The sequence below is a fragment of the Lutra lutra genome, chromosome 16 (genome assembly GCF_902655055.1).
Source record: "Lutra lutra chromosome 16, mLutLut1.2, whole genome shotgun sequence".
In the NCBI taxonomy this organism is placed as follows: Eukaryota; Metazoa; Chordata; class Mammalia; order Carnivora; family Mustelidae; genus Lutra; species Lutra lutra.
Window position 1 is genome coordinate 11,753,783 of NC_062293.1, and position 15,338 is coordinate 11,769,120.

The 15,338-nt window shown below is 48.4% G+C and overlaps 1 protein-coding gene across 1 annotated transcript in view; it reads right to left on the bottom strand.

Moving 5' to 3' along the window:
• Positions 1 to 3,574, bottom strand: part of GNA13 (G protein subunit alpha 13) — a 40,109-nt gene extending 36,535 nt beyond the window's left edge. The window contains exons 1-2 of the mRNA XM_047706900.1: positions 3,094 to 3,574; positions 11 to 237 (exon numbers count right to left, since the gene is read on the bottom strand). Coding sequence (XP_047562856.1) covers positions 11 to 237; positions 3,094 to 3,376 — 510 coding nt within the window. The 5' untranslated portion in view covers positions 3,377 to 3,574. The remainder of the gene's footprint in view (positions 1 to 10; positions 238 to 3,093) is intronic.
• Between the last annotated feature and the right edge of the window lie 11,764 nt (positions 3,575 to 15,338).

Sequence of the window (15,338 nt, forward strand, 5' to 3'; positions counted from 1 at the left end):
AATCTCTTACCAGTTGAAACTCTCGACGCCGGTCATAGGCATTCTGTATACCACTATCTGCCCATAATGCTCTTATAACAGGGAGGTATTGCAAAAAAACTTGAGTTTCCACCATTCCCTGGGACGCCATGGGAGAGCGGGTGTCAAACGCCATCATCTTGTCTCCGTTGACTTGGTTTGAGTTATCTCCCCATGGAATATGAAGCTTCTCTCGAGCATCTACCAGCACCCTCATACCTTTGTGTAAAAAGAAAGAGAAAGGTGTGCTAGGAGTCATTAGATATTCTCACTGATTCTATTCCATTATTAGCTTCTGAAGCCTCTTAACTACTCCAGGCTCACCTCCTCCCAAACTGGAGACCAACACTGAAACAAACACCCTTAACTTCTCAGAGCTTAAAAACAACTAACACTTGTTCACAATCATAAGATTAGAGCCTTGAAAAGCAAATACTATAAACACAATTGCTCTTTTTGAACGATTTTAACATGTTCTAATTTATAAGATAACTTTTTGTAAACTTTTAAAAGAAGGTAGTCACGGGCGCCTGGGTGGCTCAGTTGGGTAAGCTGCTGCCTTTGGCCCGGGTCTTGATCCCAGGGTCCTGGAATAGAGTCCCAAATCGGGCTCCTTGCTCGGCTGGGAGCCTGCTGCTCCCCCTGCTTGTGCTCTCTGTCAAATAAATAAATAAAATCTTTAAAAAAAAAGAAAAAAGGTAGTCACAAGAGAACCAAAACCAGTAAAGGATAAAGAAATCACGCTGCACAGGCCAACTTCCAAGCTCTGAAAAAAACAGCTGCAGCTAAGATTTTCTGAGCCCCTCAAAGACATTTAAGAAATGCCAAGAGTCAAACATTATCACTCTGAGTTCGTCTGCTCCCTGAGCAGCACCCGGCTGTAACCCAATATCGAGTGGTCTCTCTTTTTTTTTTTTAAGATTTTATTTATGAAAGAGATAGCACAAAGGAGCAGAGGAGCAAAGGGGGAGGGTGGGAGAGAATCCCAAGCAGACTCCAAGCTGAATGTGGAGCCTGATGCAGGGCTAGATCTCACAACCGAGATCATGAGCTGAGCCGAAAATCGAGTCAGAGATTAGGTCACCCAGGCGCCCCAACACCAAGTCTTCTAAGAACCCATCTGAAACTCAAAAACCCCCAAACCAAGCGTCTAGTCAGTGTAAGTCACAGGAAAGCCTTAGATTTCCCCAACAGGGAGGAAGAGCAACTGCAAAAAGTACATAGAAACAGAGAATTCAACTCACAGAGCTTAATCCAAACCCAGGATTTCTAATCACTGAACCGTTACCTTTGGTCCATCTTAATTAACAGTCACATGACTACTCAGTCAATTGTCTGGATAACGTTTTGCTGTCAATCTTCCAATCACGCCAACTCAAAAAAGTAGATGTCTAGTGACTTATTTCATCTCATAACCAGTGCTCAAAGTAGGTCACACTTACGACCCAGTGCACAATAAGGACCAGGTGTTTACCTGGCCCATAATCAGTTAACACGCTAACCCTATTCATTGACATAACTCCTTAAGTTCAGCGGCATCAGGATACAAAGGTACTTTCAATTAAGGACTGGCAAGGCGGATCCCTAAGCCTTGAAAGAGACCTTAATTAGTTTTGTGCTCAACAGTAGGATGGGAAAAATACAACTGTTTTATACAGCCTAACTGCAGCAATGCCAGGGCTCAGAGCTGGCTGGCTGTCTTCTGTGAGCTCCCGGCCTAGTGCTCTTCTAATTACCCCACGACCCCCACCCCCTCGTGGAGGGTCGGGGGTGGTGGATATTTTTCCTCAACCCAATTCTGGGAGGGAAAAAAACAGGTGATGAGAACGTGTTGCTTAAGAACTTCCTGAACAAAAAAAAAATCCCACTGAAAGAAACGCTGCTGGCAAATCTGGGGAAATCTGTAGCAAACCCCTGGAGAACTGCTACCCAGATGGTGGCTTCCTGAGGCACCTGAAGTACCAGGCTCTGTATCTCAAATTTGCCAAAATGCCTCTTACAAACTAGAAAATGTTAGTTTCAGTGAACGTAACTGTCACTGAAATAAGAACCACCTTCTCCAATTCTCTGAAAGCCCAAAAAATTATCTGCGTATTTTTCACTTACAAACAGCTTAATTAAAAAAAAAAAAACACTTGTCAAATAGAAGCAGAGCCTATGATCCAAGCCGACAACGACTTACTAACTCAACCTGAACAGGCTCCGCATCACTTTTTAGGCCAAAGATTTTTTATACCAAAGCACGACTTCATTTAAATAGGAGAGCAAGTGGTGGTACTCCCCCCTCCCCAGTTATTAAGCAAAAAGGAGAGAGGAACGTGTTGCAGAGTGATTGCAGGCAAAACATCCTGCCCGACCGTGACAAGGGGGCGAAAAACCACTGATGCTAATTTTTTCAGACTAACTGTATGGGTCTACTCTTTCCTGATGCCAGCCCAGTACACAGGACTCCCTGAAGTTGCGTTATCTTTGCCCAAAAGGGCCCAGGAACTGTCACCCTTCGCCCTTGGCAAGTCTCAGGCAAAAGTTTCCTTATTGAGCCGGTTCCAGGACTCCCTTGCTTAGGAGGAAGCCAAAGAAGCAGGGAGTTGGGAGCAGCCCCGACCCCATGTGACTCGGGTCACCCACCCGGGGCGGCGAGGCTGGGCAGGCAGTGAGGGTGAGGGTCCGGGGCTGACTCTTGGGTCTTTTGGCCTCGTCTGGAGGAAGGCAGGCGCGATCACCCAGCACCCCGAGAAGCCCGACTCGCCTCACTTCCCTCTCGGAGGGGACGAGGCCAGCGGCGGGGGGTGGGGTGGGGGACCACCCATGACCCCCTCTCGAACGGCAAGGGGGAAAGCGGGGCGCCCCCGGGCATCCCCTCCCCGAAGGCGCGAGGGCTCCCCGCGCAAGCAGGACCGACGCCCGGGGCGCGCCCCCTTCCCGCCCGCCCGCCCGCCCGGCGGGGCCGGTCCTCCGCCAGGGACAGGAGCGAACGAGGGCGGTGCCCGGCCCCGCGCCGGTCGCCTCCGCCCCCCCACCCCCACCCCCGGCCCGGCCCGGGCCCACTGTCTCCGCGCGACCCCCGCCCGGCACCTTTAATCACGTTGCTGTAGATGGTGGGGCGGAACTCCTCGCGCGCGCGCTGGTCGAAGTCCTGCCCGTGGATGATCCGCATCTGCTTCAGGAAGGTGGACTTGCCGCTCTCGCCCGCGCCCAGCAGCAGGATCTTCACGAGCCGCTTCACGTAGGTCTTCTCCCGGGACAGGCATTTGTCGATCTCCTTGGACTTGCGCTGCTGCTCGGCCTCGCCGCTCGTCAGCACGCAGCCGGGGAAGCACACGGACAGCACGGACCGCGACGGCAGGAAGTCCGCCATCTTGCCGCCGCCGCCGCCGCCTCGGCGGGCCCCTCCGGCTCCCTCCACCTCCTCCTCGGGCGGCGGGCGGCTCCTGCAACGAGGCTCGAGGGCGGGGAGCGCTGCGGCGGGCCGAGCGCGCCCGCGGAGGGAGGGAACCAGCGAGGTGACTCGCAGGGCGGGCCGGGCAGGGCGGGCCAGGCGAGCCGGGGAGGGAGGGAAGGAGGGCGGGCCCAGGAGGGGCGGTGGCCCCCGGGCGCGCGCGCGCCGGCCGCCTTTCAGGAGCGCGCACGCACGCACACCGCGGCCGCTTTCCAGCCTCCCCGGCCTCCGCGAGTCAGGCTCGAGCCCGGCGCGCGCGGGCGTGGGGGCAGCTGGGAATGGTCACGTGGTCCCCGGCCGGTCCGGGCGCGCGCTGGCGGAGCTCGACTTTCTGTTTCCCTTTAATTAGCTGCCCTCACTGACGGGCAGAAGCCTCTTCCCGGATCCTCTTCCTTCTCGGAGGCCCGAGACCAGGTCCCAGACACTGCCCTTTGGGCTCTCCTACCGCTCTCCACGCTCTTACACCTGGTTTACGTGCCCGTCCCCTCCTGTCACCCTTCGCGCGCTTTATTTCGAGCCCCTTGCCGCGAGCGGTATTGAGACCGCGGGCGCGAGTCTGAAAGGTTTTCGTGCATTTTCTGAAGGTGGTTTCTCGGACATCCTGCTCTCCCAAGCCCAGAGTGATACCCAGACATCATCAGCCCCCCAGCTCCGTTTTTGCAGACCCTGCAAAAGACTCTCCTTTCAGGGGAGGAAACTGGAGTTGTTAATCTGAGACGTGCGGGGGGGGGGGCGGTTAATGTCTCATTAATGTGGATTCCCACTCGAGTTGTCGCACTGAAGTCAGTGGATGGTGGCTGCGGAGGGTGAGGTCATGGTGAAAATCCCCCTAAACCGGACACTGTGAAGCAGACTCTTCCCTACAAGGAAGCAAGCAGATAAGCAAACAGACCGAGGACCGGAGCAAGCAAATTTTCGGTTTCCTGCCAGATTACAGAGGATGTGACCAGCCAAGGGACTTTTTTCTGCCCTAAGAGCAGATTCAGGCCAGGATACCTGAAAGGGCTGCTAGGGGACCAGGGATAAGTGACAGCTGGATTGATAGACTGCGTAGCAAGGACCCCAGAAGCCGACTCCTTTATTCTCGGTATTTAATGGCAAGTGGAAACAGCCGTTTTGGTTTCTCTCTTCTGTGCAGGGCAACGGCAGTGCTCCTTGATTTGGGCCTCTGTAACTCCAAAGCTGCCTATGTGTTGGGGAGCTGAGGTAAGAGGTCGGCACTCTGAGTTGGCCCATGACAGGTTTAAGTGAAAAAAATCAGTGCCAGTCTACTGTCAGGTTGGCTTAATGGCTGAGAAGCCTCGTGACTCAGTAACTAGGCTGCAATGAACAATGGCTGTAGTAGGATTATCTCCTGTTGTCCTGGCTGATCCCAGAGGGTGGAAAATCCACAATACACAAAGCAGGATAGGTCCAGCTCCAGTATCTATGGATGGATAGGGTCAGAATCACGGGGTGGTGCCTTCACACAAAATGTATGGTAAAAGCCTGACCCTGGATGGAAAATCTCTCTAGAGTCTCAGTTGTGTTCAGGAGGCCCCACTCTCCAACATCTGTCCACAACCGGAGAGCAGGTTTGGCCCCCACGCACCATTTCTATGTGGACTCCAGATGCTAATTTGAGCTCTTCTGCAAAATCAGGAGAGATGCCTGTAAGTTAGGCAGGGAACATATATTTTTTTTTCTTTGTCCAAAAGTGTGTGCAGCATAATGGAGAACCAAGGATGCCCAGGAGGCAGGAAGGTTTTCCTGCCTGGCCGGTTCATGTTGTGACACGCAGAGCAGCAGCGAAAGCTCTTCAAAGCCCAGCGTGTAACCTTGTGCTGGAACAAGGTTGGCTCAGATCAGACCTAGCTGCTATAGTTTCTGAAAAATAGACACCTTTGGGCCCAGCCTGAGGTTTGGGTAGATCAGTCCCACTGCTTCTGTCTGATAATCAAGTCCACCTTGAAGTTATAAGAATGAAAGTAGGTTAGAGTTTTGGGGTTCCTGAGAAACTTAAACATAGACCTGCCATATGAGCCAGTAATTTTACTCGTAGGTGTATATAAAAAATAATTGAAAATAGGTATTCAGACCAAAAATCGTACACCCGTGTTCATGGCAGCACCATTCAGAATGCCAAAAGATGAAAACACTCCATATATCCATCAGTGGATGAAGGGATACACAAAATGTAGTATGTCCATAAAATGGAATTATTTGCCATAAAAAGAAACGGGATACTGATGGACAGATGCTATAATATGGATGAACCCTGAAGACATTATGCTAAGTGGAAGAAGCCAGATATTGTAAGGTTCCATGTGTAGGAAATGTCCAGAATAGACAAATCCGTAGTAACAGTAGATCAGTAGCTGCCAGGAGCTAGAAAGAGGGAAGAACGGGGAGTGACTGCTTATGGGGACAGGGTTTCCTTGTGGGGTGATGAAAATGTTTAAGAACTAGACATTGTGATGGTTGCAGAACATCGTGCGTGTACTAAATGCCCTGAATTGTATACTTTAAAATGGTCAAACAGGGACGCCTGGCTGGCTCAGTGGCTTAAAGCCTCTGCCTTCTGCTCAGGTCATGATCCTAGGGTCCAGGAATGGAGCCCCGCATCGCATCGGGCTCTCTGCTCGGCAGGGAGCCCGCTTCCTCCTCCCTCTCTGCCTGCTTCTCTGCTCACTTGTGATCTCTGTCTTTCAACTAAGTAAATAAAATCTTTTAAAAAATAAAATGGTCAAACAATGAATTTGATGTCATGTGAATTTTACCACAATAAAAAAAATGAGGTGGGGAAAATAATATTTTCTATAAAAGAAAAGGCATCATGTAACAGTAAAGCACTACAGCTAGCCAATGAATGAACGTGTGATTGTGTTTGTTTTAATATAACAAGGTAAGTGATCTGTACCAAAAGAAAGTGTACTCTAGCAGCTGCTTCAGGTTACATTGTAATGATATCAGTGATCTTTTAATTTCCGGATAGATTGTTTTGTAACCAAAAAAGAAAATCTGAACTTTTTAAGGGAGTAGAGTCTACTGCTTAGAATTGAATCTGCTGGGTGCTCTATTTCCAGTAGAGCCAGATGTTAATTCTTTGGAAACATCTGTCTCTGTTGCTAGCGCATATATCCACGCGCAGGTAAGGGGTTCAGATGCCCTGAGGAGCTGTGATAAAGTCATCCAATGGTTGATTAGGTGCGATGCTCTATTCCTTCTGGAAACCCAAGGTCTGGTGGCAAACAGTCTTGCAAGATAAACAGTGAAGGTGGGACTAAAAATGTAGAAACACATTTCTCAGTGGCTTCTCTTCTCTGACATAATCACTTGGAGAAGGATTCCAGCCCTTTCCAGCAATACTGCCAATTTTTGAAACCAACCACGAGCCACTCTCCTGTTGAAACTGAAAGACAGGCTTCCTATCTTGTCACAGCTTTTTTTTACAATTTAAAAAAATGGCATTATTTCGCTCATTTACCAACCTTCATGCCAAATACGTTGGGGCTATTTACAAAAATCACTATTATCCAGAAAGGACAAGACTTTCTCACCCTCAGACATATTCAGAAGAAGACACCAGAAGCTCTAGGAACAATTTCAAAAGAGGAGTTAAAGAAACCTTTTTTTTGGAATGATGGAAAATATGATTTAAGTAAGCGATTCCCCTGTCCAAGTAAGTATTCGCCACTCAGGAAAGGACACCACCCATCTAGGTATATTTATTTAAAAGTCATTCATGTCACTCGGTGGTTAAACCTTGTGCTAATTTTCTAACAAAGATGACAACACATCCAACATTCTTGTCATACAACTCCATTTTGCCTCCTCAGTAATATAAAATAGGTCGATTCTAATTATTTCTTACACATAAATCAGGCATAGGTTTTTCATATCTTCCTTTCCCATACTAGAAAAAGAAGGGGATTCCCTAGCCCTTCTGTGACACAAATCCCTTATATGTGTGTAATGTTTGAAACGCCCCAAAGCACTTTGACCCACTTTTATCTCCTTCTCTGCTCACAATAGCCTGACTAGGAACACCCAGTATCACCCTCAGTCCCCTCCTGTCTCACACTGGGAGGCTGACGGGAAGAAAAGTGACACATTCTGAGCCTCATTCAGCCCAGCCAGCTGCAGAGCCCGAACCAGGAATGACCCTTTTTTGACTCTGAGTCCAGTGCTCCTTCCAATAGGCCAAAATTGCACTAGTGCCCCGGATGTCCAGACGTAAAAAACAAGTAGCTAACTAACTGTGCTTAACCATGAGGCACACAGAGTCCAATAGTCTGGTGGGCTGGTTGGTCGGTCGGTCGATTTCTCCAGAATTTTTGCAGCTGGCTGTCATCTTGAAGTTCACCAGCTCTCTTAGGCTGATTCTGGTAAGATGTTCCATGCTTTGAGATCAGCCCCAGGTTTGTCAAATGTTCCAGGTGGCCGATGTAGAAATTAGAAAAGAGGAGCCAAGCTTATGGCGATATTTACATGATGCGTAAAACCCCAGACGTTCCCTTAACGTGAGTTAGATACAAAGAGGCGACTTTCTTGGGTGATGAAATGTGCCTCTCATGTGGAAAGTTTTGTGTGAAACGAGGCATGTGGAATTGCATTGTTGGTGGGGTTTTTTGTTGTTGTTGTTGTTGTTGTTGTTGTTAGTGGAAAACATGACTTTAATTACCGGTTGTATTTTTCTCAGCCTCTGAGAAAGATCCCCGAGCTGCTGGTGACCAGCTGTGACCTTACTCGGCTTATCTGAAGTCAGAAGCCCATGCTGTCTTCAAGACACAAGCCAGCACCCATAGAAATTCTTACACCTTGCTGGCTGCCCCAGACTCATTTATGGGCAGTCTATTTATATGACACTAACAAAAAGCTTTGCCTGTAAATCTGAGATTCTTTCTGAGAAACGCAAAACATCCTGCTCGGTCCTTCTCCTTTAGTTCCCCTCAGAGCTTTTAAAGACGAGGGATATTTTTTAGTTCTATTGCCTGTAAATGGACTGCCCCTTGCCAGAAACAGGTACCTTGAACGTGAGTTCTGTTTCTCCAGAGAGGCTGAAGGCTGCAAAGTCTCAATTTCTTCCTGCATCTTAACATTTTCTGACCCAAACTGGGTGGATGCAGTTTTCTTTCCCTCAGAATACTGGAGTGCATGCTTGGACCTGCTGTTTCCAGAAACCATGCTCCTGGCCAGCTGGCTAGCCAGGTCGCCTTTCCTGGTGCAAATAATGTCACCCAAGCCTCTGTCTCCAAATTCCTGTGTCAGCTGCTAAGGAAAGCAGGGCTAGCCATGGGAGGATTCAGGGAAAGGCAGCTGCTGAGTCAAAATCACAGAATCGAAGGTCTAGAAACAGAAGCTGTGTCACCGAGGTTCCTGTCTCTTGCTTTAGTAATTAGCTTTCTCCTGGCTATGGGAGGGTGATGCCAGGCCTGCCCAGAAGGAGAAAGGAGGAGGAAACAAAAACGAGCGGAAGCCACTCCCCTTGTCTATCAATTCTGTGTCAAGCAAGTTTGCCCTTAGGATTGTTTTCCTTGTCTTTGCTGTCATGAGAAAAATTCTCTTAAGTAGTGAGGTCATCCACTTTTCTGTCTAAACCATACGAATCATATCAGATTGTTTGCTGGTGGGTCATTTTGGCTAGTTTGCCAGAGAGGGGATGTGGAATGGGTGCGGGAAGCTGGTGAGAACACAGCCTCATTGAGACTCGCTCAAGTTCATATCTGTAACATGCAAGCATTTATACAGAAGGATCTGTCCTGAGGATTAAATTATAGAACAAACGCACTCAGTCTCTCTCCACACACGAGAGTTTCAGTTTTAGGCCATTGGAGGAAGGAGCATCTTTAAGAATGCTTTGAAGGTTTAGGAATGTTGTCCTGGTCCTAACGGTCTCCCCATCTTTCATGAGCTCTTCCTTCTGAGTTTAAAGGCACCCCTTCTGCACAGGTTCCCCTGTGGCAGTTTCTGTGTCTTCCCCAACAGGATCTCTTTCTGGTCAAAAGAATCTAATACAAGAATGAGAAAATACACGTATATGAGGGGTTGTCCTCCACATTTGAACTCTGAAGAGGGGCAGGCTGTATTAGTTCCCATCCGTACTGGGAGTGTAAGGGATCAGCTAGGAGAGCAGAGGTTCAAGTGGAGATGTTGGCACAGACCAATAAGAGCATGGGCTTCGGTTTCCAATCTGTAAAATGGGCAAAATCATCTTAGAGGTTTTGTGGGGAGTTATATGAAATGACAGAGCAGGCTTTGTGGTCAGTGTCACCACGGTTCTTTCTATCAAAGAGTTTAGTTGTCTGATTCACGAACTGGTGTCTATGTTACGAAGGTTATGGGTAAGGAGGGATGTCTCACGAACATGCCTGTGGGTACAGGCCTGTGCACAGATCACACCCCCACCAACAGACACCCCTGGACAGCCAGGGGCCTATATATGGGCACACCTGTGGTGCCATCACCCCTTAGGACAGACCCATATTCAGGGAAACGGCCTCAGCCTACCTAGATAAGGTAAGTTTGGGATCCCGGGTACCTGGCTTTTGTTCTGGGAGAGACACAGGCTCTGGGTGGGTCCCTTGGTCTTACCCTATAAGTAGGGACAGCACCAGGACAGAGCCAGCAGAGGACCCTCTAAACCATAGGCAGAGCAGGGACATATAATGAGATCCGGGGGATATAATGAGATCATATCTAAATTGCCCCCATCTTATAGCCACAGGACCTAAATTCAACCTCAGAAACAGTCAATTTCCCCGGTAGAAATAATGGCCGAAACACTGCATTTAAGTCATTCCTGAGCCAGTCCTTGTTTGGGAACTTTTATGCCTCTCTGGTAGAAGCCCACTAAATTTCGGGGTCATCACTGCCCTTCCCAAGGCCGCTCTGGGCAAGAAGTCAACGAGTACTTTATGGACTAGGAGATACACAATGAATGCCTTTTGGACCATTCCCCAGGTGTTCCTTCACCCCAAATGTCTGCTAAGGTCCTCAGGGAAAGCAAAGGAAGTTACCGCCTAGAAGTTAAACCCAGCTCCAAGAGGGGAGGCTGCTGTGCAGGACTCCCCCAGGCCAGGGGTGATGCCCTTAAGGCGAAACTCATCCTCTGTAATTTAGGAACTCGGTATATTTTGGAGGGCAGAAAGGGTCAGGGGCTCTGATTTAGACAGACTAACACCTATTGCCTTAGGCAGTTTTCTCTCTGAGAATCACACAGAGTCTTTGCTAATTTGTTACAACGATTAAGGCATTGGGTTTGGGGGCTATTTAACTTCTCCTGGGACAAATATATTTGACCCAATAGGCTCACAGGGGGAAGACGCAATGATTCCTGATGGAAAATCTGAACAAACTATAGACCTCCATTGCTGTCTTGGGTCCCCAAGTGATTTGTTCCTCCATGTCCCTATTCTTCGTGATTTAACCTTCTCCGTAAATTAGGGAGCAAATAATACTTTATTGATGGCCGGCTAGGAAATGTTTCTGAAAAACTTTCTGACAAACCCCCAGTATAACCCTGTCATGGAATAATAGCATTTTCCTAGGGAGATGTTATATGAAATGACTCTCTTGGTAAATTTCACCCCTTCCTAACAGTACCACCCATGTTTCTAGCTTGGCCAGCGGTGGTGAAAAACACCGGAAGTTCTCCCTGTTTGGGTTTCCAGACTATCTTCCTCTATCTCCCATCCTTCTTTCCCCAGCTCCTTTTCTTCCGGCTTCCCCTCCTTCTGTGCCCTCCCTCCGCCCTATCCTTTCTTCCTTACTCCTCCCAGCCCTTCCTTCCCATCTTTCCCTCCCCAGCTTGGTTCAAAGGAAGTACCTGGCCCCTTTGGTCCTACAGCATCCTTGCTTCATCCCATCACAGCACAGGTGACACTGTAATTGTCCCTCCCTCATGTACTGCTCAAGAATGTGAGCCCTTCGAGGCAAGGGACACAGCTAACTTATCCAGTATCTTCAACACCTAGCGTGTCATATCCTGATGGCTTGCTAAATGTATGTAATTTAAATGAGTATGCCACCATCTGGCTATGTCCAAGTCTCTTTCCTTCATTTCTGAGGGTGGCCAGCTGGATTTGCAGCCCTCCAGGACTGGAGGGATCTATACACGGAGTAGGGCAGATACCTCTGGCTCAGAACGACTTGTCAGAACCAAGGACCTGGGCCTTGCTACACACTGCGTTAACTTGGAATGGCTAGATAATATCACAGTATGGGTTACTGAGTGACTTGAACTAGCTGGAGGGTGTGTGTGGGGTGGGGTGATCGGACACACCATCACATGTTGGATGCCAGCCAGGTAGCCTGCTCACAGAGGGGGCAAGCGGGACAGTGCTTCTACCTCTCAGTGAGGAACTTGAACTTGAGCAACAGCAGATACTTAGTGGGTGCCCATTCTCGTCAGGCATGAGCTGGGGTCACAAAGAACGTCAGCGAGAGTTGGACAGGTGTGGGATCAAATCCCAACTCGGCTGTCTCTTGTATCTGTCCTCAGGATCCTGGCATGAACCACATAAACTTCCTGAGCTTCGTTTTCCTTATCTGAAAAATGGGGGCAATTATGCCCACACCTCCCTGGGTTGCAGGGGGAATGAAGTGCCATAAGATAATGCAAAGCACGTAGCAAAGTACCTAGTCCCAAATAATAGCTGTCAGATGATAGTAGCATTTGCTGAGAGGCATTGGGGGTTAAAAGCGGTTAAAAGGATTTTTGTCATATAGAGATTTTTTTTTTAAATGCAAAGTTGCTTATGCTAAGTTTTTAAAAACACTTTTTAAAAAGATTTTATTTATCTATCTATCTATTTCTTTAGAGCAAGCAGGGGGAGGGGCAAAGGGAGAGAGAAAACCTCAAGCAGACTTCTTGCTGAGCACGGAGGCCAAGGTGGGGGTGGGGGCAGCTACTCAATCTCATGACCCTGACTGAGATCATGACCTGAGCCAAAATCAAGTGTCAGACACTTAACCAACTGAGCCACTTAGGTGGCCCACATATGCTAAGTTCTAAACGGATTATACTGACCATTGCTTCAGGGATCTAGAGTGGAGAGCATGGCTGCCTATGAAAAATATAACACAAGCCACATACGTAATTTTAAATTTTCTAGTAGCCATATTAGAAACATTTTTTAAAAAGTGAAATTGATTTTAACAATCTGGTTTATTAAGCTCAGTATGCCCTAAATATCATTTCAACATGTAACTGATGTAATGATTATTAAAGAGATGTCTTACATTCTTCTTTTTTGGTACAAAGTCTTAAAAATCCCGTGTGCATTTTACATTCATGACAGTCTCAATTCAGGGGCTGAATTGTCATCAGAGAGACCTGGTCTGTATTGAGATGTCATAAAATTTAGAGTTGAAAAGGGGTTCACAAAAGTAGATTTCCAAACATACTTAAATATTTTCCACTAAATCAATCAAATATCACTCTTTAAATTTATTAAAATTAAATAAAATTTAAAAATGAAGTTCAATGAGTGTCACTCGCCACATTTCAAGTGCTCTATAGATACACGGAGCTAGTGGCTATTTCCTGGGTCAATCCATGGGAAGTAGACAGAAGCCTTGAACGGCTGGTTACAAGGAAAGGATTAAGGAACAGCATTCCAGGCAGGTGGAACAGCCTCAAGATGGGCACGCCCCTGGTGTGTGCCCAGGACAACACGGGAGCTAGTTTGATCAGAACCAGGTCAAGGGTTTGGATCCTGGGTTATGACATTATGATTTTATTCTGCTGCTAAAAAGGAACCACTGGAGTATTTGCTTTAAGATTTTATTTACTTATTTATGTGTTTATTTAGAAAGAGAGAGCGCACAAGTGACAGGAGGGGCAGAGGAAGAGAGAGAATCTCAAGCAGACCCCCCACTGAGTGTGGAGCCCAAGTGGACCCAAACTGAAATCAAAACTCGGATGCTTAACCTGTTGAGCCATCGAGGCACCTGGTACTGGAGTATTTTTAAGCAGGGGGGTGGGTGACCTTGGTACTGTTTTAGCAAGATCCATCTGGTTCCCATGAGGGGATGGAGAGGGGAGAGTCGGCAGCCAGGGAAAGCAGCTTGGAGGTGGCTGTGGTAATTCAGATGGGCAGTGATAGCAGCTGGCCAAGTGAAGAGAACCCTCCAGAGACTTCCTGAAGCCCAGTTTATGGGCTTAGAAAGCGATGAGGCTCTTTAGGGCAAGGGTGAGGAAAGGGGCAAGATGGCGGGAGGCTTGGGGGCTACACGCTTGGGGGACAGGGTTAACATGGAAAGTCTTAAGGGACTAGGGTGCTGGTGCTTATCAGAAAGTGATTCCCCTTAGACAAGTAGCTGAATCCACGCCCAGGAGACTGTGTTTTTTATGGATTTTTTTTTAAGGCAAATGTATAATTTATAACACTGACTCCACCCGCTGAATTACACAGTGACCCTGGACTTTGCCCAGAGTTTCTGAGATTGTGGAAGATACTCCTTAGTTCTAGGGAACTCCTTGGGGTGTGGGGTCTAGGTCGGAGCAGAGTTAAGGACTTCTCAGTAGTCAGAGGAAAGGTCTAACCTTCCACTCCCTGGCTAGTTTTTTGTACACCTGACACCTTCTCTGAGAAAAGCATTACTTCTACCTTGAATTCAGGTTTTGTTAGATGCAAGGGAGAAGGTTCTGCTGGAAAGGAAGTCCCTGGGCCCCCCTAATCCACCAAACAGACTGAGTTACTGTCATCTCCTGTCTCCAAATGTCAATGGTCCAGGTCAAAAGCAAGCCTCTGGGGGCCGCTGGCACATAGTCAGATCTGACCTGGCACTAGGAAACATACCGGACACTGCATTGTCTGAACATGTGGGGATTGCCTGCTTGGACCAGGCCCTGTGCTACTTGTGGGGGAACAAAAGGAGAATGAGTTCACGAGGAGCTCACTGTGGGCACAGCCAGCTGGTCAGCCAGCCATTACTGTGCTAAGTGATGGCAGCAGGGACAGTTGCCCAGGGACCCGAGAGCTAGAACATCTCTACCAGCTACAGAGCTCTGTGTGGGGCCTCTTTGGAAGTACAGTTTTTTGTTTTGTTTTGTTTTATGATTATTTATTTATTTACTTATTTGAGAGAGACAGCGAGAGTACACGAACAGGGGGAGGGACAGAGGAAAAAGCAGATTCCCCACTGAACATGGAGCCCAATGTGGGGCTCGATCCCAGGACCCTGAGATCATACCTGAGCTGAAATCAGACACTTGACAGACTAAGCCATCCAGGGGCTGCTGGAAGCAGAGTTTTGAAAGAAGAAGGGGTTGGGAAGGAGGGCCCTGTAACACCCAGATGAAGCTCGGGAGGCGTGGAAGAAAAATGGACTAATAGTAAGAGTATGGCAGTGGTCATTGCTAGATGCTGGGCACTGTCCAAGAGCACCTTATCTGTTAGCCTGCTACCCAGTTCTCAGATGAGGAAACCAAAGCTCTGAGCGGTAAAATGCTCTTGCCAAGGTCAGACTCAAGAGCTGGTGCTGATTTGAATCCAGAAATGACCAGCTCATGCCTCTCCTCTCAGCGCACAGTACACTCCAGGACTGGCAAATTCCCCGGCCTCTTACTGGGAGCCCTTAGGACCTCCACACGGATCTACAAACATTAGGTTTTATTCCTGTCTTGATAAGTGGACCGAAGTCATGTCTTAGGATGTCATGAGGGCCTCCCTGGGGCTGCCGGGGATAAGCGGAAGGGTTGAACAGGTGGTTCCATTTAGGACACGAAGGGGATCCCTAAAGGATCCATTTAGGACATGTCCATTTAGGACATGAAGTGACAGTCAGAGCCCTGCCCAGCACGGCAGCAGCCAGCGTGGAGGTGAGCTGTGGAAGGGAGCTCCAGCCCTGGAGGCGTCCAGCAGGTCCGAGCCTCCTGGCAGGGTGGGTCCGAGCA